Raw genomic sequence first — 24,374 nt, forward strand, 5'->3', positions numbered from 1 at the left:
GGAAGGACCAAGTGGAGAAGGACCTGGCTACGCTTGGAATATCCAATTGGGGCCACGTGGCGAAAAGAAGAAACGACTGGCGCGCTGTTGATAACTCGGCTATAATCGCGTAAGCGGTGTCTACGCCAATTAAGAAGAAGAAGAAGACTACCTGTGTGGCCGTCTTTATATACGAGTGCTAGTCCATCAGTTTTCAAGATATGGTTATAAAATTTTCTACTCATCCTTTCCTCCCCCAAGGAACTCCCTAATTTGTCGGAACCACCGATATCAGACCTCTATAGCGATTAGCAGTCATACTAACTGAACGATCGGAACTAAGTACTTGATTGGAAAACTTTTCCATTTGACGAGATATCTTCACGAATTCTGACAAAACTCATAACTTAAAGCAATAGTACAATCTCTAAAGAAATTATTCAGATCGGACCACTATAGCAATTAGCTGACATACTAACTGAACGATCGGAATGAAGTGCTTGATTGGAATTTTTTTTAACTGTGAAGTGACCATACAAAGATTCCGCTTCTGTGCAGTCGAAGTTAACGTTTTTCGTAGTTTTTCCTTCTTTTCGACTTTTTTTTTGTTAAAATAAAACAATTTCTTGTTCATCTGTTTTACAATATACAAACATATATTTTGATTTATTAATTGAATTGTGTAGAAATATTCAACAATGAAGTGAAATTATTTAATTTACTTTTCAATAATATCCTTCTAATAAAAAAATAGGTCGAATTGAAAAATATATTTCCACTTGACCAACCAGATTTGAGTACACTTCAATTTAATAAAAAATTATCATTAAAATATTTGCAAATTAAGTAAATGCTTTAGTAAGAAGTAAAGCAATCATACTGATTCATAACGTGACTTCATCATTTTCTTAATATACGTCTTATAGTCCTCGCCGGGTGTTATGCCCGACTTGTTGCCCAATCCAACGGTAGATGAACGTGCATCCGCCTGCAAAAAACAGAAAATAAATACTTTATGCAGTGTTTTCAGTGCTACTACGAGGGCTGCTATATATATTTCTGGCCTAATAATGAAAATAGGCATATTTATCAACGAAAATGGTTTTTTTTTTTGTTGGATTTGGCTCGTCTTGGAAGACCCACACGGTCGATTGCTGTTTTGTTTCGGGCTCATACGCATAGATCCATGATTCTGTGACGATCTTATAAACGTCTTTTAAAGCACCGCGATCGTATTTTTTCAGCATTTCTTTACACCAATCCACACGAGCCTTTTTTTGAGCGATTGTCAAATTGTGCGGGATCCAACGAGAACAAACCTTTTTTACGGCCAGGTGTTCATTCAATATCGAATGTATGCTGGTGGGAGAAATGCATAGGCATGCCTCTATCTGAAGGTATGTTACATGACGGTCTTGCATTATCAGTTCACGTACGGCATCGATGTTTTCTGGCACAACGGCTGTTTTTGGACGACCTTCACGGAATTCGTCTTTGAGCGAGCGTCGGCCACGATTGAATTCGTTGTAACAGTTTTTCACAGTGCTATAGGATGTGCTATGGTGCTTCATAGCCATACAAAGATTTTAGTTCATCGATGCACTCTTGTCGTGATAATCCACGTCGAAAGTTGTGAAAAATGATCGCACGAAAATGTTCACGAGTTAATTCCATTTTTTGGCCGAAATGAATTTTTAATTCCCTGTAAATAAAACAATTCACGATTAAATGACAAAACGTTCTGAGTGATGTTATGCTAAAAAATGTCAAACTTTCTAATGGAAATGTCAGATTGCACCTGGCATCACTTAGTGTTGCGAAGTCCAGAAATATATATAGCAGCCTATGTATTCAATTAAATTGTTATGCGGTCAAACACAAACCTCTATAATGCTTGTGCGTCCTTGATTTTTACGGCCGAGGCCCTGTCCTTCGGACCAACCCATTTTTTGTAACAGACGATTGCCAACATTATTCGAACCTATCGGCATTGGTGGCGCTTCCGCTTGGCGTGTGGACATCGATTTCATCTCCATTTCAAAACGTTCGCGACTACGATTGGCAACCGGTGGATCACTCTCGCCATATTTCTGGCGTCTTTCTTTAGCGCGATCGCGATAATTACTGCATTGAATTGCAAAAAAATTATTAAATATAAATTAGAAATGCATAAAAATAATTAACTCAAGAAAAAATACTTACGACAAACTTGCATTGCCCATAGATTCACCTGCCGCATTGGAGCCACGTGCCAAGTTAAATTTCTGTAGATTTTCCTTATGCAAATTGGACATTTTTAGATGCTTTTGCAATATTTCCAGCGATTGAAAAGCGCGTTTACACAGCAGGCATGTGAGTTTTTGGAAGTCAACGTAATCTTTTTCACTGGCCTCAGCACCAGCGCCACTCGTGGTCCCCGCCTGACCGCCATGCTCCTCATCGGAATCGGAGGCATACGCCGTGAGCTTATTAGTGCTCGGCGTGCTTGGCATATAGTCTGTCAGTTTGGCACGTTCCTTCTTCTCTAAAATAGAGAAACCGACATCAGCATAACCACTAGATAGCGCACCAGTAGTGCTACCAGCGACTACGCCCGCAGCACGAGCTGGTGCATCGTCTGCTTTCGAAGGCAATATCGGTTGCGGCGTCGCAACTACTGTATAATCTTTTTTCTGATTCAACTGTTTGGCCCACTTTTCCATATCCTTAACTATTTTCTTTGCTACCTTCACTTTATCATGTTTATTACCAGATTCCTTCTTATCTTTCTTCTCATCTTCATTGGCGGCAGTCGAATTACCGCCGGCATTTGCGGCACTCGCTTTGGCATCGTCTCCAATTTCACTCTTTACTACATCTTGTATTGTGGCTGCTGCCGCTGCCGGTGTGGCCAAAACATAAGTGCTTTTACGCTGATCCCAATAGAGATAAGCGCCCGTTTCACTATTGTAATAATATTGGGAATGTGCATCGTAATACAGACCCGTGGTCGGGTCATAATAATATCCAGAGGTTTCATCATATTGATACAGTGAGACATCGGGTGTGGCTGAAACGAACAAAATGTGGATATCAACAAAAAGTTCAATCAACGTTTTAACTATACGAGTACTTACGATAAGTCTTGCCGTCGTTTCCCTTCGGCGTGGCGACATTTTTCAAAGCTAAACTAGCCTTCACCGCCGCCGCGGCAGCCGCAGCAGCTGCAGCTGCCTGTGTTGCTGTCGTCTCAATGCTATTCATTTTCTTTTGCTTACGTTGTATGGCCGAGAGCGCAACAGCAGCTGCCGAATTCGCTGAGGTTTCTGTTAACTGAGCAGAACTTGGCAAATTGCCGTAGTGTCCTTTATTAATCTCGCTTATGTAGTATTCTGTGTAGTACTGCAAATAATGCGCATGCTCAGCCGGTGTCGATGCATACAAGGCGGCACTGTATTCGGCCAAGCGAGGCACATCTGCCAAAGTGTATTCGCTGGCGCCGCCGGCAAGAGAACCTGAAGCAGCCATCATTTCAGCAGCTGTCATCGGGCCAATAGAGGCTGATGCTGAGCCACCTGCAGCTGCATCGCCCTTCTTGGGCACGATTTGACGATTCTCATGATCTATGCAATACGTGACGAGTACTGAAACAAGTTGTTACAAAGTAATATATTAGTTTTATTGTTATAAGGAATGATCAGTGAGAAGAAAAACAAGAAAACTCGTTAATTTCGGTTGTACCGAAGCAATAATACCTGTATCCTTCACAAAGAAAAAAGTGTTCATACAAGAAATTGAAAACAATGAATACTTACATTGACGATCATCAATTGTTAGCGGTGGATCTAGTGCCTTCAAAGCTGTATACAAATTCATCGAATCAATGAGGCTATCGAAATTCAAATAGCATATACCACGTGACGTCTGCGTTAATGTGTCACGGCTGACGAGTATTTTCGTAATTTTACTTGCCAAATCTGGCACATGCTGCTGCATCGCAGTAAGTACGGCCTCCTCTGTCGTTAACGTATCCAAATTGCGTAACATGATCTCTGCATTAGGGGGATTGAAGGATCAGTAGAATTTTTAGTTCAAAGAATTCAGAACAATTTTAATATGTTATGCGTTAATGATTTGAATATTGCTTGCAATATTGCTTAGTATCTTAGCAATAAGTTTGTATAGTTATACTTTTCGTTAAGATGTTGCTAACTTCTTCGCTACCCTCGCCGATTTTTTCGCTATCCTCGCGCGATGCATAGCACTTGAAACAGACAAAACGTCGTTTGAAATTCAAAACGCCACACTGCAAATAAAAACAGCAGCAACAACATTTGTCATATGCACACATATATATTTGTATAAGTACTGTTACCTTGCTACAATGCCATTCTGTAGCATTTCCTTTCTGTTTGGGTGAGACACTGTATTGCAGATTGGCGCACGATTGATCCGGCAATTGTATTGAGCCCTAGAATGCATGAAATGGGAAGAGAATGAGAGAGGAAAAAGAATATATTAATAACGATTGACATTTCAGGTTCCCACAGACTACACAGTCACCGATTGGTTGATTGCAATGAGTTTGCAATGTTGCAGGTTGCACGCGCTTGATCGCATCAAAATAGAACTCGAACATTACTCAGCTAGTTCTGTTTCTCATGCATTGTTATATATAGTATATATATGCCATTTCCATATCAACTCGATTATGATGTAAATTATATAAATTTTCTAATCTCATCTCATATTTTGCATGATAATCTTTTTTTCTTTGGATTTATGTGAGATCTGGCTGAGCGATTGCATGTCTTGTCGCATAAATTTTAGGTATCAGCTGAATTGCTGCGTTGATGTTATGTTGATATTGTGTGCCTACTTCTAAGCTACCATAAACCTGAATCTGAACTTTTATTGTTTTCTAACTGTATTAATTTTTATATTTTAAATTTCGCGAACAAAAAATTATAAACGAAAAAAAACTCAATTTTTTGGACACTTAGCAAAAAAAAATAAATAAATTATACATAACCAAACATTTGTATGTGTAGCAAAATATACATTTTTTAGCACACGAAAATTATAATGTATTTTAATGCCTCTTTGGAAATTCATTCACTATTTTTTAATGGACTTAAAGCACTCCCTAAAATTTAAATTACTTTGTATTAATATTTACGTTCCAATAATTAAGTATCTAACTATCTATCCTCGCCCTCCCATATTTCTTAAGCTCATTTTTAAACACATTTAAAAAGTATAAACACAATGTATGCGCTTGAACGTGATCTGAGATCGTTTGATGGGTGTGTGTAGAGGTGGTTGAGCAACAAGTGATACCTGGGTTAGCTCCATCCAACGTGCAGCTTCATCAATGGTACTAAACTCGACGAAAGCGAAACCTCGTGATGCACCTAAATTTTAGATAGAAGCAAATACAAAATATTTACGTCAAAAAATAATGTATTTTTGTTGTTGTTGAATATAGTTGGAATTTTTTTTATGTGGAATTGCAACAAATATCGTTTCTTGTTGTTAAATCAATTACTACAAGCAATATAGGGTATAATTGTTTGTAGAATTGTCTTTTTATCTTTATTTTTATTGTAGCTGCTGATGGTATATTTGTAAACGTTGTAATTATATGTAGCCCAATTTGTGGCATCTATTGCATTAGCTAACTTTAACGAGTTTCTGCCGGTACTTACGTGTCATATATTTCATTTTTTTTATTTAACACTATTTATCACTAATATCATTGGAACTAGTAAACTAAGTTTATTTTAAAAACTTTGCAATGTGTTAGAAACCCACCTGTTGGTCGTTTGCGTATCAGTCGTATTGAAGCGGTCATGCCTTGTTGAATCAGTATGCTCATTAGCTATATTTTAAAGGAGAAACATAAATTATATACATCATTTAAATATTACCGTTTTTATGTATATATTGCATATTTAATTAAACGCTTACATCCGCTTCGGTAATGTGCGATTGTAAGCCCAAAACAATTATGGTGTTTGATGGAGTTTTGTTGTTGAAATGACTGTGAAAGCTCTCATCACTGTCATCACTTTCACGATCATTTTCATATCGCCGGCCATAACGACTGTGACGATTGTCCCTGTAAATCAGTTAATGCTAAATAGAACGATTTATGTCTATTTGCCTATATTTTGCTTTACCTTCTATCACGATCCCTATCATAATCGCGGTCGCGCTCTCTATCGCGGTCATAATCACGTCCCTTGTCTCTGCCGCGATCGTTCCAAAATCGATCACGTTCTTCATTATAGTCATCATCACCACGACCACGATGACCACGAGCATTGTAGCTTTTATCTTCTTGATAATCATCATAAATTAAATCACGATATAAATCCTTTTCTCCACTACCACCACGTCGATGTGGTCCCATACGTTCACGTGATCTCGAGCGTGAATTACGACGTCGAAAATTTTGATCACGACTACGTTCGCTTCACATTTATACATAGTAACACATATATTAGAATAGTTAAATATTGCTTTGAATACTTTACTATATGATATACATAGATACATATGTACTTTATACACTTACCGTGATCTTGAACGAGAACGAGAGCGACTGTAACGGCGGTAGTCTCGTCGTGAGCCTCCGGCCATATTACCACCATTACGATGTCGACGATTGCCCGGCGATATACTACGTGAACCTGAGCGCAAGAACAAATGCCAATATAAACATATAATTTACACATATCTTTTGTGTAATAATTATAATATAGAATACTTACGCCTATCCATGTTCATTTTAATATTTTTCCACGCAGTCCTTTAGTGGGTAAGTTTTTTTTTATATATATATTTTAAGACTTCAATTTCTCGTTTCCTCTTCTTTTCCTCCTAGTTTTTTATTTAGTGTTCTTTTCATATGTTCACTACCGTTCTAATGTAAGTTTTATAATAATTATAGAATTTTTAAAGCATCTGAAATTAATTTATGCAGATATTCTCAGAAGGAAAACGCAGGATTGAAAATTATATCGATTTTTACTTTTTGACATTAACTATTCCGACGAGTAATCAATAGAGTTGCCAGATATTTGTGTGCACTCACGAACTAAACGTCTGGTATATTGCCCACTAAAGTTGTACTAAAACTTGCTTCTATTTTGTTCTGTACTTCCATCTCTAAATGTTACTTATAAAATTAAAATTATTTTTTATATTCCTCATTACTATAAGGGCGAAACTGAAATAAGTCCGACATGAGTATTGTTAGACAATTATAGTAATTTTCAATAGCCTACTAATTCGTAATTTCACAGGTTTGTCTTAGAACGAAATTAGAATCAGTCTGGTAAGCACATAGAATTTTGGTTTTTTTATGTCAAAATTTGACGGGGGTTTCCTCTTTACAAATGATGGCATTAACTAAAAAGACATGTGTGATATATTTTAAAACAACATTAGATTTCCAACTAAGACATTGTTATAATATAGAGAAAAATAGTAACAATAATACGAAAAATTGAAAACTCTTGAAATATATAATATATAAATTGACATTTTTGATTAGTGACAAGCAGGTCTGCGTCTTGGTATATTGCTTTGGATTTTGTAAAAAGGTATTTCCCCAAATAATGCTCTTTGGTCATTGAAATTACTTAATTCATTTTCTGTGCTGTAAATTGCTATTAAAGTGTTTGTGGCAGTTGGAGTAATATGAAAAAGGTCATTTTAACAAAAAGCAATAGTAAAACCTTAAAGTTAACCAGTCCTGATACGCTAAATCTAAATTGGCCTATGCAGAGTTATTTCGTGTAGTACTTCAAATACCGGAAAAGATGTACAACTGCGTATTTTGGAAGCAGTTAATGGGAAGTCATCGAGTGCACAGATTGTACATGCTTTTTGCCTAAATTGTAAAAAAGCATTTGGTAATAGTACCGACTCCTTCAAAGAAAAAGCCACTCAAACTAATAGTACCGAAGGAGTTAATACACATTGTATATTAATTAGGGGAGATTTAAGGAAAAACGATAGCACGAACTTAAATCAACTTGTATTCTCTGAAAATAAAATAGAATGAACCTCACTAGTTCTACCAATTACAAATAATCGAAAATTGGATAAAATTTAATCTAAAATCCAAGCTTATGAATATGATATTGTGAAACAGCTCTAGTAACTTCACAAAATCGTAAAAAAATAAGTGATTACATTTTCTGTTTTCCTAAGAAAAGACGTTGGTCGTGTCATAGAACAAGTTAGAAAAGCAAAGCTTGATATAATACATCAATACGTTTTCTTATAAAATAATGGAATACGGAAACATAATAATGGATTATAAGAACATATTTCAACCCAGTTTCTGTATATGTACCATCAGTTTTGTAGCAAGGGACCAAACATGAAGTACGATAAGTAGACTGTACGCAGCTTTGTTTTAAGAGACTTAAAAACCTCTAAAGCAGTTCATCGGTATTTCTGATATTCGTGGCCGATAATTATGTGGATTAAATTGTATTTGTAGACGCCGGGGTTTGAAGGTTACCATAAACTTTTTACGATTTAGACATGTCCACCTATCTGACCGTCTGAACCGTCTGTATAATCGCGAACAAGGCCATCAGTTTTTAAGATATCGGTCTAAAATTTTCTACACGTCTTTTTCTATCCAAGAAATCCATTGTCGGAACCCCCGGTAACAGATCACTATAGCATTTAGCTCCCATACTAACTGAACGATCGGAATCGAATGCTTGTATGGAAAACTTTTTTACTTCACGAGATATCTTCAGGAAATTTGACACAAGTCATAGCCTAAAGCAACAGTGCAATCTCAGAAGAAATTGCTCAGATCGGACCACTATAACATATAACTGCCATACAAACTGAACGATCGGAATGAAGTGCTTGTATAGAATTTTTTGTATCTGTAAAGGGTTATTAAAGCTTCTGTTCAGCTGAAGCTAACGTTTTTCCTTGTTTTTATACTCTCGCAACAAAGTTGCTAAGGAGAGTATTATAGTTTTGTTCACATAACGGTTGTTTGTAAGTCCTAAAACTAAAAGAGTTAGATATAGAGTTATGTATACCAAAGTGATCAGGGTGACGAGTAGAGTTGAAATCCGGATGTCTGTCCGTCCGTCCGTCCGTCCGTGCAAGCTGTAACTTGAGTAAAAATTGAGATATCATGATGAAACTTGGTACACGTATTTCTTGGCTCCATAAGAAGGTTAAGTTCGAAGATGGGCAAAATCGGCCCACTGCCACGCCCACAAAATGGCGAAAACCGAAAACCTATAAAGTGTCATAACTAAGCCATAAATAAAGATATTAAAGTGAAATTTGGCACAAAGGATCGCATTAGGGATATTTGGACGTAATTTTTTTGGAAAAGTGGGCGTGGCCCCGCCCCCTAGTAAGTTTTTTGTACATATCTCGGAAACTACTATAGCTATGTCAACCAAACTCTACAGAGTCGTTTCCTTCAGGCATTTCCATATACAATTAAAAAATGGAAGAAATCGGATATTGCAAAGGTTATGTTGAAAATCACTAAAAGTGCGTTAACCGACTAACAAAAAACGTCAGAAACACAAAATTTTACGGAAGAAATGGCAGAAGAAAGCTGCACCCAGGCTTTTTTTTTAAATTGAAAATGGGCATGGCGTCGCCCACTTATGGACCAAAAATCATTCCTCAGGAACTACTCGACCGATTTCAATGAAATTCGGTATATAATATTTTCTTAACACCCTGATGACATGTACGAAATATGGGTGAAATCGGTTCACTACCACGCCTTCTTCCAATATAACGCTATTTTGAATTCCATCTGATGCCTTCTCTGTATAATATATACATTAGGAACCAATGATGATAACGGAATACAACTTTACACAAATACGGTATTTGAGCTGAGGTATCCCTTGTGGAAAAATTGTCGTGATCGGACCATAACTTTTCAAAGTCCCTGATATCGAACACGAAGAACTCAGTGCCTAACCTAACCTAATTTTTCACCGAAAATATCGGTAAATCTCACGGATAATGAAATCTCGATTATCACTTTATCATACGAGAGTATAAAATGTTCGGTGACACCCGAACTTAGCCCTACCTTATTTATTTTTTTATATATTTTTTTTCTTGTTTTTTTTTTATCTTGTTTTCGACTTTCTTTTGTTAAAATAAAACAATTTCTTATTCATCTGTTTTACAATATAAAAACATATATTTTGATTTATTAATTGAATTATGTAGAAATATTCAACAATGAAGTGAAATCATTTGATTTACTTTTCAATAATATCCTTCTAATAAAAATTAGGTCAAATTGAAAAATATATTTCCACTTGACCAACCAGATTTGAGTACACTTCAATTTAATAAAAAATTATCATTAAAATATTTGCAAATTAAGTAAATGCTTTAGTAAGAAGTAAAGCAATCATACTGATTCATAACGTGACTTCATCATTTTCTTAATATACGTCTTATAGTCCTCGCCGGGTGTTATGCCCGACTTGTTGCCCAATCCAACGGTAGATGAACGTGCATCCGCCTGCAATAAAAAGAAAATAAATACTTTACGCAGTGTTTTTAGTGCTATTATTTAGTTAAATTGTTATGCGGTCAAACACAAACCTCTATAATGCTTGTGCGTCCTTGATTTTTACGACCGAGGCCCTGTCCTTCCGACCAACCCATTTTTTGTAACAGACGATTGCCAACATTATTGGAACCTATCGGCATTGGCGGCGCTTCCGCTTGTCGTGTGGACATCGATTTCATTTCCATTTCAAAACGTTCGCGACTACGATTGGCAACCGGTGGATCACTCTCGCCGTATTTCTGGCGTCTCTCTTTAGCGCGATCGCGATAGTTGCTGCATAGAATTCAAGAAAATTATATGATATAAATTAGTAATGCATAAAAATAATTAATTTAAGAAAAAATACTCACGACAAACTTGCATTGCCCATAGCTTCACCAGCTGAATTGGAACCACGTGCCAAGTTAAATTTCTGTAGATTTTCCTTATGCAAATTGGACATTTTTAGATGCTTTTGCAATATGTCCAGCGATTGAAAAGCGCGTTTACACAGCAGGCATGTGAGCTTTTGGAAGTCAACGTAATCTTTTTCACTGGCTTCAGAACCAGCACCAGTGCCACTCGTGGTCGCCGTCTGACCGCCATGTTCCTCATCGGAATCAGAAGCATACGCCGTGAGCTTATTAGTGCTCGCCGTGCTTGGCATATAGTCTGTCAGTTTGGCACGTTCCTTCTTCTCCAATATAGAGAAGCCGACATCAGCATAACCGCTGGATAGCGCACCACTTGAGCCACCAGCGACTACGCCTGCAGCACGAGCTGGTGCATCGTCTGCTTTCGAAGGCAATATCGGTTGCGGCGTCGCAACTACTCTATAATCTTTTTTCTGATTCAATTGTTTGGCCCACTTTTCCATATCCTTACTTATTTTCTTAGCTACCTTCACTTTATCATGTTTATTACCAGATTCCTTCTTGTCTTTCTTCTCATCTTCATTTGCGGCACTCGCTTTGGCATCGTCTCCAATTTCACTCTTTACTACATCTTGTATTGTGGCTGCTGCCGCTGCCGGTGTGGCCAAAACATAAGTGCTTTTACGCTGATCCCAATAGAGATAAGCGCCCGTTTCACTATTGTAATAATATTGGGAATGTGCATCGTAATACAGACCCGTGGTCGGATCATAATAATATCCAGAGGTTTCATCATATTGATACAGTGAGACATCGGGTGTGGCTGAAACGAACAAAATGTGGATATCAACAAAAAGTTCAATCAACGTTTTAACTATACGAGTACTTACGATAAGTCTTGCCGTCGTTTCCCTTCGGTGTGGCGACATTTTTCAAAGCTAAACTAGCCTTCACCGCCGCCGCGGCAGCTGCAGCTGCCTGTGTTGCTGTCGTCTCAATACTATTCATTTTCTTTTGCTTACGTTGTATGGCCGAGAGCGCAACAGCAGCTGCCGAATTCGCTGAGGTTTCTGTTAACTGAGCAGAACTTGGCAAATTGCCGTAGTGTCCTTTATTAATCTCGCTTATGTAGTATTCTGTGTAGTACTGCAAATAATGCGCATGCTCAGCCGGTGTCGATGCATACAAGGCGGCACTGTATTCGGCCAAGCGAGGCACATCTGCCAAAGTGTATTCGCTGGCGCCGCCGGCAAGAGAACCTGAAGCAGCCATCATTTCAGCAGCTGTCATCGGGCCAATAGAGGCTGATGCTGAGCCACCTGCAGCTGAATCGCCCTTCTTGGGCACGATTTGACGATTCTCATGATCTATGCAATACGTGACGAGTACTGCAACGAGTTGTTATACAATTTTATATTAGTTTTATTGTTATAAGGAATGATGAGGGATAAGAAAAACAAGAAAACTGTTGTTGCTGTTTTAACGTGCTGTTTCGACGGGGTCGGACCAAAGGGAAAAGGATGTCAGATGAGTGGGGTGGGCGGGTGTCATGCGGAGACTTATTGCACACAGGACATACAGTGTTGGAAAAAAATAGGGACAATGGTTATCAAGTTTTTAACTTTACGTTAACTTTAGACGAAATAATATATATTTTGCAAAAGGTAATGAAAAAATAAGGAAATTCAATAATTATTGAGTGGTTTTTATTTGATAACTTTGATTTAAAAAATGGAAATTAATACATTTTGTAATTCAGCCTGGAAAAAATAATAGAGACGAACTTTAAAAAAATAATAATAATAATTCAATTAAAATATGATATCTTTCGTTGGTCTCATTTAATATTTAGTTGAAGCTCCTTTGTTTTTCTTGACTTCCTGACATCTTCGCGGCATGGAGTTGACCAATTGAGCACAAGTTTTGACCGGTATTGAGTACCAAGCTTCCTGTATTTTTTCCCACAGCTCTTGCTTATTCTTCCATTTTTGTCCACCGATCGACTTTTTTAGCACTCCCCATAGATGTTCTATGGGGTTCAGGTCCGGAGACTGTGACGGCCAGTCCAAAAGAGCAACTTGATTCCTTTCAAGCCAAGATTTTATAATTCTGGATGCATGTTTTGGGTCGTTGTCGTGCATAAACTCCCATCTAAGTGGCATGTAATCCTCTGCATAGGGCAACATTACACTATTGAGTATATTTAGGTAGTCTGGAGCATACATCTTCTCCCGTATCCAAAAGACTGGTCCTACTCCACTCGCCGAAAAGCAGCCCCATACCATTATAGAACCTCCGCCATGTTTAATGGTCTTTCGGGTATATAAAGGGTTAAATTCAGCATTCGGTGGGCGTCGAACGAACATTCTACCATCGGATCCGAATAAATTTACTTTGGTCTCGTCCGACCAAAGGACATTTTTCCAGTTTTCCCGCAACAAGTGCCTCTGCGCGAACTGCAATCGTTGATTCACGTTCTTTTTGCTCAAATACGGGACTTTTCTGGCACTTCTCCCGTTGAACCCTGCTTCTCGTAGTCTGTTACGAATAGTCCGGCTAGTAACTGGAGCATTTAATCGTTCCTTGATTTCGTTGGAGGACAAAAACGGGTCTTTTTTTGACTCTCTAACAACCAAATGGTCAAATTGCATTGATGTTTTGCGCTTTCTTCCTCTCTTTGCTTTTTTCCCGCACGGCTTAAGAGCGTTAAACAACATATTTTTGGAGCATTCCATTATTGCAGCTATTTCGCGAATGGTTTTTCCAATTTTTCGTAGTTTTTTTATGATTTTGCGTTCGGTATCCGAGCAATGTTTGGCGCGACCCATTACAGATAATTTTAGAAATTTTTTTTTAGTACTATCTTGTAAAAACTTATAACACAGCAAATCAATAATGATCTTTCGAAAATTTCCGCAATGCATACAGCGCAAACGACCAAACTTATTCTGTCCCTATTATTTTTTCCATTCAAAAACATGTGCATCAGCTTTAAAACGCAATTATTCAAAGTTGAGCTGCCTACTATGCTTTAAGTGCGTATGAAGTAAAGTACCGTTCAGTAACTGAAGCCACTGTTAAGCTTCCAACAAAATAGCACAGAATTATAAAAAATTATGGAATAGTATAAAAAAATATGGGAATGTCCCTATTATTTTTTCCAACACTGTATGTATGTTGGATATGTCGGGGTCTATTCTGGGCAAATACAATACAATATCCAGAACAAAGCTGCGCAAGGGTCACTCGCGTGTCTCGTGGCAACTCGAGCTCAGCGATCAGACAAGAAAACTCGTTGACTTCGGCTATACCGAAGCAATAATACCTGTATCCCTTGCAAAGGAAGAAGTTTCCATACAAAATTTTTAAAAATACGAATACTTACATTGACGATTATCAATTGTTAGCGGTGGAACTAGCGCCTTCAAAGCTGTATACAAATTCATCGAATCAATGAGGCTATCGAAATTCAAATAGCATATACCACGTGACATCTGCGTTAATGTGTCGCGGCTGACGAGTATTTTCGTAATTTTACTGGCCAAATCTGGCACATGCTGCTGCATCGCAGTGAGTACGGCCTCCTCTGTCGTTAACGTATCCAAATTGCGTAACATGATCTCTGCATTAGGGGGATTGAAGGATCAGTAGAATTTTTAGTTCAAATAATTCAGAACAATATTAATATGTTATGCGTTAATGATTTGAATATTGCTTGCAATATTGCTTAGTATCTTAGCAATAAGTTTGTATAGTTATACTTTTCGTTAAGATGTTGCTAACTTCTTCGCTACCCTCGCCGATTTTTTCGCTATCCTTGCGCGATGCATGGCACTTGAAACAGACAAAACGTCGTTTAAAATTCAAAACGCCACACTGCAAATAAAAAAACATTTCTCATATGCATACACAAATACATGTGCATAAATACTGTTACATACCTTGCTACAATGCCATTCCGTAACATTTCCGTAGAATTTCCTTTCTGTTTTCTGTTTAGGTGAGACACTGTATTGCAGATTGGCGCACGATTGATCCGGCAATTGTATTGAGCCCTAGAATGCATGAAATGGGAAGAGAATGAGAGAAAAAAGAATATATTAATAACGATTGACATTTCAGGATCCCACAGACTACACAGTCACCGATTGGTTGATTGCATTGAGTTTGCAATGTTGCAGGTTGCACGCGCTTGATCGCATCAAACTAGAACTCGAACATACTCAGCTAGTTCTGTTTCTCATGCATTTTGTTATATATATATGTATATATATGCCATTTCCATATGAATTATATAAATATTCTAATCTCATCTCATATTTTGCATGATAATCTTTTTTTCTTTGGGTTTATGTGAGATCTGGCTGAGCGATTGCATGTCTTGTCGCATAAATTTTAGGTATCAGCTGAATTGCTGCGTTGATGTTATGGAGATATTGTGTGCCTACTTCTAAGCTACCATAAATCAGAGCCTGAACTTTTGTTGTTTTCTAACAATATTAATTTGTATATATTCAATTTCGCGAGCACAAAATTATTAACGAACCTTATGCATATGGCTTTTTGAAACAGTCACAATTTCTTGATACTTCGTAAAAATAAAAACTTAAAAAAAATTAATTTTAATCTAAAAATTTTGATGTGTAGCAAAATATAAATTTTTTTTGGCGCACGAAAATTATAAAGTATTTTAATGCCTCTTTAGAAATTCATTCACTGTTTTTTTAATACACTTAAAAGCAACCCATATAATTTAAATTTCTTTCTATTAATATTTACGTTTCATAAATTAAGTATCTAACTATCTATCCTCGCCCTCACACATTTTTTAAACACATTTAAAAAGTATAAACACAATGTATGCGCTTGAACGTGATCTGAGATCGTTTGATGGGTGTGTGTAGAGGTGGTTGAGCAACAAGTGATACCTGGGTTAGCTCCATCCAATGTGCAGCTTCATCAATGGTACTAAACTCGACGAAAGCGAAACCTCGTGATGCACCTAAATTTTAGATAGAAGCAAATACAAAATATTTACGTCAAAGAATAATGTATTTTTGTTGTTGTTGAATATAGTTGGAATTTTTTTTATGTGGAATTGCAACAAATATCGTTTCTTGTTGTTAAATCAATTACTACAAGCAATATAGGGTATAATTGTTTGTAGAATTGTCTTTTTATCTTTATTTTTATTGTAGCTGCTGCTGGTATATTTGTAAACGTTGTAATTATATGTAGCCAAATTTGTGGCATCTATTGCATAGCTAACTTTAATGAGTTTCTGCCGGTACTTACGTGTCTTATATATTCTTTTTATCACTATTTATCACTAATATCATTGAAACTAGTAAACTAAGTTTGTTTTAAATTTTGCAATGTGTTAGAAACCCACCTGTTGGTCGTTTGCGTATCAGTCGTATTGAAGCGGTCAAGCCTTGTTGAATCAGTATGCTCATTAGCTGTATTTTAAAGGAAAAAAATAAAATATCATTTAAATATTACCGTTTTGATTTATATATTGCAAGTTTAATTAAGTGCTTACATCCGCTTCGGTAATGTGCGATTGTAAGCCCAAAACCATTATGGTGTTTGATGGAGTTTTGTTGTTGAAATGACTGTGAAAGCTCTCATCGCTGTCATCACTTTCACGATCATTTTCGTATCGCCGACCACAACGACTATGACGATTATCCCTGTAAATCAGTTAATGTTAAAAAAAACGATTTATATGAATATTTGCTTATAGTTTTGCTTTACCTTCTATCACGATCCCTGTCATAATCGCGGTCGCGCTCTCTATCGCGGTCATAATCACGTCCTTTGTCTCTGCCGCGATCGTTCCAAAATCGATCACGTTCTTCATTATAGTCATCATCACCACGACCACGATGACCACGAGCATTATAGCTTTTATCTTCTTGATAATCATCATAAATTAAATCACGATATAAATCCTTTTCTCCACTACCACCACGTCGATGTGGTCCCATACGTTCGCGTGATCTCGAGCGTGAATTACGACGTCGAAAATATTGATCACGACTACGTTCGCTACACATATATACATAGAACCATAACACATATATTACAACGATTAATTATTGCTTTGAACACTTTACTATACGATATAGATATGTACTTTATACACTTACCGTGATCTTGAACGAGAACGGGAGCGACTGTAACGGCGGTAGTCTCGTCCTGAGCCTCCGGCCATATTGCCACCATTACGATGTCGACGATTGCCCGGCGATATACTACGTGAACCTGAGCGCAAGAACAAATGCCGATATAAACATATAATTTACACATATCTTTCGTGTAATAATTATAATATAGAATACTTACGCCTATCCATGTTCATTTTAATACTTTTCCACGCAGTCCTTTAGTGCGTAAGTTTTTTTTTTATATATATATTTTAAGAGTTCAATTTCTCGTTTCCTCTTTTCCTCCTTGTTATTTATTTAGTGTTCTTTTCATATGTTCACTACCGTTCTAACGTAACGGGACATCTCGACCACGGTATATTGACACTGAGATCTCGACACATAGAATTTATACATAGAATATTAGCTGTCAAACGAATTGCTATTACCATTTAGAGATGGCAAATATTTAAGTACCTGTGACTTTGTCACTGCTACTTAAAAATCACTGGTCGCAGCTGTGACAAGTTTCCTAAGGGGGCATCTCGACAGGATAGAATTTATAGAATACTAGCTGTCGAACGAATTGCTATTACCATTGCCAAATCTGTATGTGGGCATTTGCTATCATGATAGAATCATTTGAGAAATGCCGTCGGGTAGGTAGCTGATATAGCGCACGTTTGAAATCTTTTATGTGGAAAATTAAAAAAGGATTAAGATCCTTTTGTTTACAAATGTATTTCTGGGAAAAATAAGAATTCATATTTTTGGACTATTATATAATAATTGCGGCATTAATTTTACATATATACCAATTGAAATAATAAATTTAAAATGCGCAATAATATTTTGATTTATGCTTGTATAAGTTTATTAAATTTAAGACTTTGCTCATTCCCAACCCAGTTTGCATAATTTTTCTGTAAATTAACAATATTAAACTAAAAATTAATTTTTTGAAAAAATGTTATTTTGAAAATGTATTTTATTTTTATAATATAACAATAATACTCGCTCTTCTAAATTTGATATTGCCAAATTGAAAATGCCGTCGGCATATATGCAAATTTGATATGTTGCCTCTTCAAAATTTTCATAGAAATGAAAACTGCGCTGTCAAACTGCTGAAGTGACAGCTTCTAGACGATACATGGCAAACTAGATAGTATTCTATATCTAGTAAGTTATGAGCAATGTGGAGTCTCCACAGGCAATGGGCACGGCAATGCAGCTAGTATTCTATATATTCTATCCTGTCGAGATGCCCCGTAAGTTTTATAATAATTATAGAATTTTTAAAGCATCTGAAATTAATTTATGCAGATATTCTCAGAAGAAAAACGCGCGATTGAAAATTATGTCGATTTTTACTTTTTGACATTAACTATTCTGACGAGTAATCAATAGAGTTGCCAGATATTTGTGTGCACTCACGAACTAAACGCCTGGTATATTGCACTCTATAGTTGTACTAAAATTTAGTTTTGTTTAGTTCTGTAGTTCCATCTCTAAATGTTACTTATAAAATTAAAATTATTTTTTATATTCGTCATTACTATCAGGGCGAAACTGAAATAAGTCCGTCATGAGTATTGTTTCAATAGCCAAATTCGTAATTTCGGAGGTTTGTTTTAGAACAAAATTAGAATCAATCTGGTAAGCACATAGAATTTTGGTTTTTTTATGTCAAACTTTGACGGGGGTTTCCTTTTTACAAATAATGGCATTAACTAAAAAGACATGTGTGATATATTTTCAAAAAAACATTAGATTTTCAACTAATACTTTGTTATAATGTACAGGAAAATAGTAACAATAATACGAAAAATTTAAAACTCTTGAAATATATAATATATAATTTGACATTTTTGATTAGTGACAAGCAGGTCTGGGCATTGGTATATTGCTTTGAATTTCGTAAAAAGGTATTTCCCCAAATAGTGCTCTTTGATCATTGAAATTACTTAATTCATTTTCTGTGCTGTAAATTGCTTTTAAAGTGTTTGTGGCAGTTGGAGTAATATGAAAAAGGTCATTTTAACAAAAAGCAATAGTAAAACCTTAAAGATTACCAGTCCTGATAACGCTAAATCTAAATTGGCCTATGCAGAGTTATTTCGTGTAGTACTTCAAATACCGGAAAAAGATGTACAACTGCGTATTTTGGAAGCTGTTAATGGGAAGTCATCGACTGCACAGATTGTACATGCTTTGTGCCCGAACTGTAAAAAAACATTTGGTAATAGTACCGACTCCTTCAAAGAAAAAGCCACTCAAACTGATATTACCGAAGAAGTTACACATTCAGCAAATCAAGCAATTAAGATAATAACCCTACCACTTCAGACGTCACAGAATACTTTGCATTCAAGCCATGGTGACGGCAGTCAAGAAAGAAACTCACCAGCTTTGCAAAGAAATGTAATTTCTACAACAGTAACACGAAATCATACGATAGTACAACAGTCAGTGGAGTCGAAGTCTTCAGGAGATCAATTGTCTAAAACTAATGATTTAACAGACGCACCCGTGAAAAGGAAACGAAAACGAAAAGTATGTTTGCCACAAGTGGTAAAAAAATCACATGCCCAAATGGCACATACTCAACTACAACCCAAACTAAAGGCTAGAAAAATTGAAAAGGTATTTCTATTTGAGAATATTAAATATGCATATATTTAAGACAAATACGTAATTTATAGAGCCAAGACATAAATCAAGCGGCAGCAAATGAATTAAATAGAAGAAGTCGAAGTGACTCGATAATATCTATTTCATCTGACATCTTAAATGATATCATTTTTGATTCGCCAGAGCCACATAAAACAAAAGAAGAACACATCATGCGCAAGATGGCTGAAGAATTTATAGATGCGGACATACGCACAGATGGATTGCTGTAATATTTTATTTAATAAATTATGAATATTGTCTAACATGTTGAATTTTGTATAGTGCCATACATCGCACCATAGTTGAAAATGACTTGGATGCTTTACGAAGGCAAATATTCGTTTGGAAGAAAATTAGAAAAGTGGAAGATCTAAATACTTTACTTACCGACGATGACGAAGTAAGTTTAACCAATTGATGCCCTAAACTATATACATTATCACAATGCATACGATTATTAAATATTTTAACTTAATACCATCTTTCAGAACTGCCTCCAGTTAGCAATAGTTCAAGATTGCTTCCCTAAAATAATCAATGTTCTTATAAATGAGGGTTTGAACACAAATGAGATCGATGACCACTCTAACACCTGCATTCATTTAGCTGTTCTTAACGAAATCGACGATAAGTCTTTACGTTTGTTAATGGAAAAGATAGATCTAAAACTACTATTACACTTAAATGATGATGGATATACTCCACTACATATGGTTGTGCGTACCAATAGTTACAATCGGGCAGAAATCATTTTAAATACACTAGATGAACGGCTTTCTGGGATAGCTTCATTTACTCGAGATTTTAGCGCAAAATCATCCGAAAATGAATTTAGTAAATATTACGAAGACGTTTGTAAGAAACTAGAACAAAAATATGGCAATACAACAAGAAATGCACAACCGAAGTTGAAGAAGAAATTTTTGGAGATGGGCGATCGAAAAAGTGGGAATACGGCATTATTTTTTGCAATTGAAAATAAATTGGGTAAATTTCAACTGTTGGTTTTCACTTTAAATGTGTTTAACTAATATTAAATTTTGCAGAACATTTTGTGTTCTTCTTATTGGCGCATCTTACTGATCCTCGTGTTATGAATTTTAGCGGTCAAGACGCAAAATCCTATTATGCGGAATTCGGCAAAATGTTAAAATTAAGTTTAAAAGTGGATAATGCCATGGAGAGTGTGGTGACAATACTGGGGTAAAGCTAAAAAATATACCATTAATAGAAAATTTTGTGTTATAGTAATTTATTATTGAAAATTTGCAAATATCTAAACCATTTGACAAAATGTATTTTTCGACATTTTTACCCCCATTCAAGTGTCAGGCAATCATCATTAATTCGGTCAAAGTTTATAGGTTTCAGTGATTCAGGTAGGCGCCTTATGTTCATTGTTTTATTATTTCCTTCTTTATATCTATACCATGGAAGCATTATTTTTTGAACATTTTTCAGTTTGCCATTTACTCCAGACCGTTGAGCCTTTTCCGAACGCTTCACTAAAAATATATAATAATTAATTATTTTAAATGATGATTTCATTTTAAATTTGCAACGAACCTATTTTTCGCAATTGCTCTAGCTGTTCTTCATTGTAATGTGTCGAGTTACACATCAAATCAAATTTGCAATATTTGCCGTTTAAGTATCGAGTGCAAGGCTCCTTATTATCTTCCTGTTCCAGCACTTTTCTAGGGTCTATTATTTATTTATTTAATTTATATGATAGTGAATAATTTGGTGAAACCCGTTTGGATGCACACTCACCTTCGAATCGTCTCATATAACGCAATTTTGCCATATTATGAGTTAATCCAGAGTTGTGTGTTTTGCGCACATTTACATCATTCTTAAGAAAACAACAACAATAGTCGCAATAAAAACTTTTACCACCCATTCAATTGGTTATTTATTCATATCATAAAGTAAAAAACATCAAAAATTACGGAAATATAATATTCTTGACAACATATTTTTGTTTACAAATCCCCCACTAACAATTTTGGAATTCATTCACAATTTGTGTATCCATTCACAATTGATCATTCCTCTTTTGTACCGATTATGATTAAAAATAATATCTAAAACATGGCTAACTTGATGTAAGTTGAATTTCAAAAGTTATGAACTTCAATCCAATTATCAGTATAAATTTAAAAACTAACAAAAACTTTTATTTAAATAGTGTTCAGTAACTTTTAATAATCAGTTCAATGTTTTCTAGCGTATGCATTGGCCAATACTCGTACCACCGGTTTATTCGCATTAAGTTGATTGTACCCATTATCGGGCAATAGCTTTGGTACTTGTATTGATTAAGAAAAGCAACATTGCGGGGATAATGGCAGTGTTGCATACCCTTATATATATGTCACATAGTCCTCATATGTAAATGTTTATTTTTTCCCGTCAGCTTATCATATAAAAAGCTGAATAAAAAGTACACAAATGGATTTACACACGAAAAGTCATTCAAACAGTTCTAATTAAAAACATAATTGTTTCAAAACCATAAATGACTAACACTAGTTCTGAAAACATTGGACAATCCCTACCTTCTGGAGCAAGAGGAGAAACTGTTAATGTCGCAATGGATGATCAATCGGATCGACTCGTCCTACCTCCAATAAATTTTGAAAATGATCGTTTTCCTTATTGCATCGTTTGGACACCGATACCCGTCCTCACTTGGTTGTTACCTATGATAGGTCATATGGGAATATGTACATCTGCTGGTATCATCCGTGATTTTGCCGGACCATATTATGTGTCCGAGGACAAAATGGGCTTTGGAAGACCGACAAGATATTTGCGTTTGAGTCCAAAAAATGTTGCTGGTGGATCTGCTGAGTGGGATGAAGCTGTAGCTAAAGCGTCAATATTATACGGAACCCGCATGCATAATCTCTTTTGCGACAATTGTCATTCACATGTGGCCACTGCCTTATGCGGTATGCGCTACAATAGACGAACCAGCTGGAATATGGTAGTGCTGTGTCTTTGGATATTTGTTTGTGGCAGATATGTTGGTTTCTGGGGTTTTATTAAAACATGGCTACCGTTTATAATTTTCGTATCGTTGTGCTCGTTTCTGGCAGTGTACCTTTAAGTTTATTTAAAGGAGCTTGTTCGTAAATTGGTTAAGCTAAAGAATTTATTTACATATATAAATATGTAACAAAATATTAAAGCGAATATTAAACTGTGCATTTTTTTTTAAGATTAATAAAAGATAGTATTACTAATTTTGTGATTAATGTATATATCTCGTAATTCGTATTAGCGATGTTAAGGGACGTTAGTGAAATTATGAGCGAGATAATATGTATAGCATTTTTCCAGGTGTTCAGTTATCTGTTTGTTCGTTGTTTAGTTAATAAAATTGATAACTCATAGCAAACACCCAAATATTTTGATAAAACAATTCCGGAAATATCACCCGAAACTCATTTACCAAGTGCTAAAATTTATACATACGCTCTTATCAATGTTTAATTGAGACACGGTGGTTTTTGTTATTTCGATTATATTATTTATACACGTACATATAAAAATTAATAAATACAATTTTACTGGTGATCAGTGAGAGTGATTGGTTGACTAACTTAATCGCCCAAAGCTTTATTGACTTCAGGAGCTAGTTCCAACAATTTTTTCCATTGATAGGGAGACAGGGATATTCCTTTTTTACCAGGCAAAAGGTCACCATTTTTTTCGTAATACTCACGGATGTCCACCATTTTGCGGCCTTTAAACTCATTTATACGCACCTGACGCAATTTTTCAATTGTCCAAGGACCATTTGGATTTTCTGAGCTATTAGTATCTTTATTGCTGGATCCACTACCAGTCTTATCAGTACTTGCTTTGGATTTTTTCACCGGTGGTACATTTCTCTGTGAAGGCAAAAAAATGTAAATTTCTTCATGTTCTTACACATTTATTTCGAAATATAAGCTTACATCGTCAGGTCCAGAATCACTGCTAGATGAACTATCGGTTCTTTTCTTTGCTTTAGGCATTTTAGAAAACTTTTGTAAAAAGATAATTTCTTTAATGTAAGAATTTTTCTTTATTGACGATTTGTAAATTCACGCGGGATAAAACCTTTTCGGCAAGCTGCTAAGGGGAAATATACAGTGATGCCTCCTTTATTTAATTTTTTTCAGAAATATTAAAATTCATATAAATTTATAACGTATTGTATATATCTATGTATGTATATATAATGTAAATTCAAAGATACTGAAGTTCAAGGAAATCGGTTATCATGTAAAATACAAGTTTGAATTAATTTAAACATTTTATTTCTATCGTTATTGAACACTAAAATAAGTTAACGAAGCAGTTCAGGATTTTGTTGAAAACTGGAAATAATTAATTCGCCGCAAATAAACCACATATGATGGATTTCACCAGTCATTCATGATCAAAGTTGCCAACACTACAATTGCAAATAATAACAACATATTTTTGATGGGAATTTTTTATAACTCGCTTATTACACGCAGCAACTTTTGTCTCGGCAACTCTTGGTTTATAGGCGAGGGGGCGACGAGGAGAGGAGAATCGCGCCGAGTTTCCAGTGTTCAGCAACTCGCTTTGTGTTCTTATTCGTAGCAGTTC

At 35.8% G+C, this 24,374-nt stretch overlaps 6 protein-coding genes across 10 annotated transcripts; 2 read left to right on the forward strand and 4 right to left on the reverse strand.

Moving 5' to 3' along the window:
* Nucleotides 1-612: 612 nt before the first annotated feature.
* LOC115065744 (RNA-binding protein 5-A) lies at nucleotides 613-17,399 on the reverse strand. Of its 2 annotated transcripts, none has more exons than XM_049445855.1 (13): nucleotides 17,266-17,399; nucleotides 6,539-6,653; nucleotides 6,141-6,434; nucleotides 5,929-6,079; nucleotides 5,773-5,839; nucleotides 5,299-5,372; nucleotides 4,334-4,429; nucleotides 4,150-4,264; nucleotides 3,774-4,010; nucleotides 3,096-3,602; nucleotides 2,182-3,028; nucleotides 1,863-2,103; nucleotides 613-967 (listed from the first exon to the last, which is right to left on the reverse strand). In XM_049445855.1, the coding sequence occupies exons 1-13, from the start codon at nucleotides 17,279-17,281 to the stop codon at nucleotides 854-856; spliced, it is 2,874 nt and encodes a 957-aa protein (XP_049301812.1). In that variant the 5' UTR covers nucleotides 17,282-17,399; the 3' UTR covers nucleotides 613-853. The 2 variants fall into 2 exon arrangements, with proteins under 2 accessions (XP_049301812.1, XP_049301805.1); XM_049445848.1 differs by lacking the exon at nucleotides 17,266-17,399 and adding an exon at nucleotides 6,735-7,001.
* Nucleotides 7,423-20,977, forward strand: LOC105222367 (hypothetical protein). Of its 4 annotated transcripts, XM_049445883.1 has the most exons (7): nucleotides 7,423-7,529; nucleotides 18,956-18,994; nucleotides 19,070-19,712; nucleotides 19,772-19,968; nucleotides 20,025-20,142; nucleotides 20,231-20,729; nucleotides 20,789-20,977. In XM_049445883.1, exons 3-7 carry the CDS (start codon nucleotides 19,092-19,094, stop codon nucleotides 20,947-20,949), a joined length of 1,596 nt encoding a protein of 531 aa, XP_049301840.1. In that variant the 5' UTR covers nucleotides 7,423-7,529; nucleotides 18,956-18,994; nucleotides 19,070-19,091; the 3' UTR covers nucleotides 20,950-20,977. The 4 variants fall into 4 exon arrangements, with proteins under 4 accessions (XP_049301840.1, XP_049301844.1, XP_011197963.2 ...); XM_049445887.1 differs by lacking the exon at nucleotides 18,956-18,994 and having other exon boundaries at nucleotides 7,440-7,568; XM_011199661.4 differs by lacking the exons at nucleotides 7,423-7,529; nucleotides 18,956-18,994 and adding an exon at nucleotides 18,576-18,725.
* Nucleotides 10,149-17,406, reverse strand: LOC105233390 (RNA-binding protein 5). Its single transcript, XM_049445866.1, has 13 exons — nucleotides 17,266-17,406; nucleotides 17,070-17,184; nucleotides 16,675-16,968; nucleotides 16,460-16,610; nucleotides 16,310-16,376; nucleotides 15,846-15,919; nucleotides 14,859-14,972; nucleotides 14,679-14,793; nucleotides 14,303-14,539; nucleotides 11,808-12,305; nucleotides 10,915-11,740; nucleotides 10,597-10,837; nucleotides 10,149-10,513 (listed from the first exon to the last, which is right to left on the reverse strand). The coding sequence occupies exons 1-13, from the start codon at nucleotides 17,279-17,281 to the stop codon at nucleotides 10,400-10,402; spliced, it is 2,862 nt and encodes a 953-aa protein (XP_049301823.1). The 5' UTR covers nucleotides 17,282-17,406; the 3' UTR covers nucleotides 10,149-10,399.
* Nucleotides 20,978-21,733, reverse strand: Zmat5 (Zinc finger matrin-type protein 5). The gene is made up of 3 exons (XM_011199658.4): nucleotides 21,516-21,733; nucleotides 21,309-21,446; nucleotides 20,978-21,247 (listed from the first exon to the last, which is right to left on the reverse strand). Exons 1-3 carry the CDS (start codon nucleotides 21,643-21,645, stop codon nucleotides 21,054-21,056), a joined length of 462 nt encoding a protein of 153 aa, XP_011197960.2. The 5' UTR covers nucleotides 21,646-21,733; the 3' UTR covers nucleotides 20,978-21,053.
* A 391-nt stretch (nucleotides 21,734-22,124) lies between these two features.
* LOC105222368 (transmembrane protein 222) lies at nucleotides 22,125-23,009 on the forward strand. Its single transcript, XM_011199663.4, has one exon. The coding sequence runs from the start codon at nucleotides 22,264-22,266 to the stop codon at nucleotides 22,855-22,857; it is 594 nt and encodes a 197-aa protein (XP_011197965.1). The 5' UTR covers nucleotides 22,125-22,263; the 3' UTR covers nucleotides 22,858-23,009.
* Nucleotides 23,010-23,257: 248 nt separating this feature from the next.
* Nucleotides 23,258-24,108, reverse strand: LOC105222369 (RNA polymerase II transcriptional coactivator). The gene is made up of 2 exons (XM_011199665.4): nucleotides 23,711-24,108; nucleotides 23,258-23,644 (listed from the first exon to the last, which is right to left on the reverse strand). The coding sequence occupies exons 1-2, from the start codon at nucleotides 23,768-23,770 to the stop codon at nucleotides 23,354-23,356; spliced, it is 351 nt and encodes a 116-aa protein (XP_011197967.1). The 5' UTR covers nucleotides 23,771-24,108; the 3' UTR covers nucleotides 23,258-23,353.
* Between the last annotated feature and the right edge of the window lie 266 nt (nucleotides 24,109-24,374).

The sequence above is a fragment of the Bactrocera dorsalis genome, chromosome 1, assembly GCF_023373825.1.
Source record: "Bactrocera dorsalis isolate Fly_Bdor chromosome 1, ASM2337382v1, whole genome shotgun sequence".
NCBI lineage: Eukaryota > Metazoa > Arthropoda > Insecta > Diptera > Tephritidae > Bactrocera > Bactrocera dorsalis.

Coding starts and splice junctions, on each gene's coding strand:
- LOC105233390 (XM_049445866.1), bottom strand. Junction 16,611..16,674: donor GACAGGGATCGTGATAGAAG/GTAAAGCAAAAC, acceptor ACTGATTTACAG/GGATAATCGTCATAGTCGTT. Junction 14,794..14,858: donor CGGAATGGCATTGTAGCAAG/GTATGTAACAGT, acceptor TTTTATTTGCAG/TGTGGCGTTTTGAATTTTAA.
- LOC115065744 (XM_049445855.1), bottom strand. Junction 6,435..6,538: donor CGTTCTCGTTCAAGATCACG/GTAAGTGTATAA, acceptor ATAAATGTGAAG/CGAACGTAGTCGTGATCAAA. Junction 4,265..4,333: donor CAGAATGGCATTGTAGCAAG/GTAACAGTACTT, acceptor TTTTATTTGCAG/TGTGGCGTTTTGAATTTCAA.
- LOC105222367 (XM_011199661.4), top strand. CDS start 18,655: ATGAGTATTGTTTCAATAGCCAAATTCGTAATTTCGGAGGTTTGTTTT. Junction 18,726..19,069: donor ACAAAATTAGAATCAATCTG/GTAAGCACATAG, acceptor TTGCTTTTAAAG/TGTTTGTGGCAGTTGGAGTA. Junction 20,143..20,230: donor TACTTACCGACGATGACGAA/GTAAGTTTAACC, acceptor ACCATCTTTCAG/AACTGCCTCCAGTTAGCAAT.
- Zmat5 (XM_011199658.4), bottom strand. CDS start 21,645: ATGGGTGGTAAAAGTTTTTATTGCGACTATTGTTGTTGTTTTCTTAAG. Junction 21,447..21,515: donor TTATATGAGACGATTCGAAG/GTGAGTGTGCAT, acceptor AATAAATAATAG/ACCCTAGAAAAGTGCTGGAA. Junction 21,248..21,308: donor AGAGCAATTGCGAAAAATAG/GTTCGTTGCAAA, acceptor ATATATTTTTAG/TGAAGCGTTCGGAAAAGGCT.
- LOC105222368 (XM_011199663.4), top strand. CDS start 22,264: ATGACTAACACTAGTTCTGAAAACATTGGACAATCCCTACCTTCTGGA.
- LOC105222369 (XM_011199665.4), bottom strand. CDS start 23,770: ATGCCTAAAGCAAAGAAAAGAACCGATAGTTCATCTAGCAGTGATTCT. Junction 23,645..23,710: donor GTGATTCTGGACCTGACGAT/GTAAGCTTATAT, acceptor TTGCCTTCACAG/AGAAATGTACCACCGGTGAA.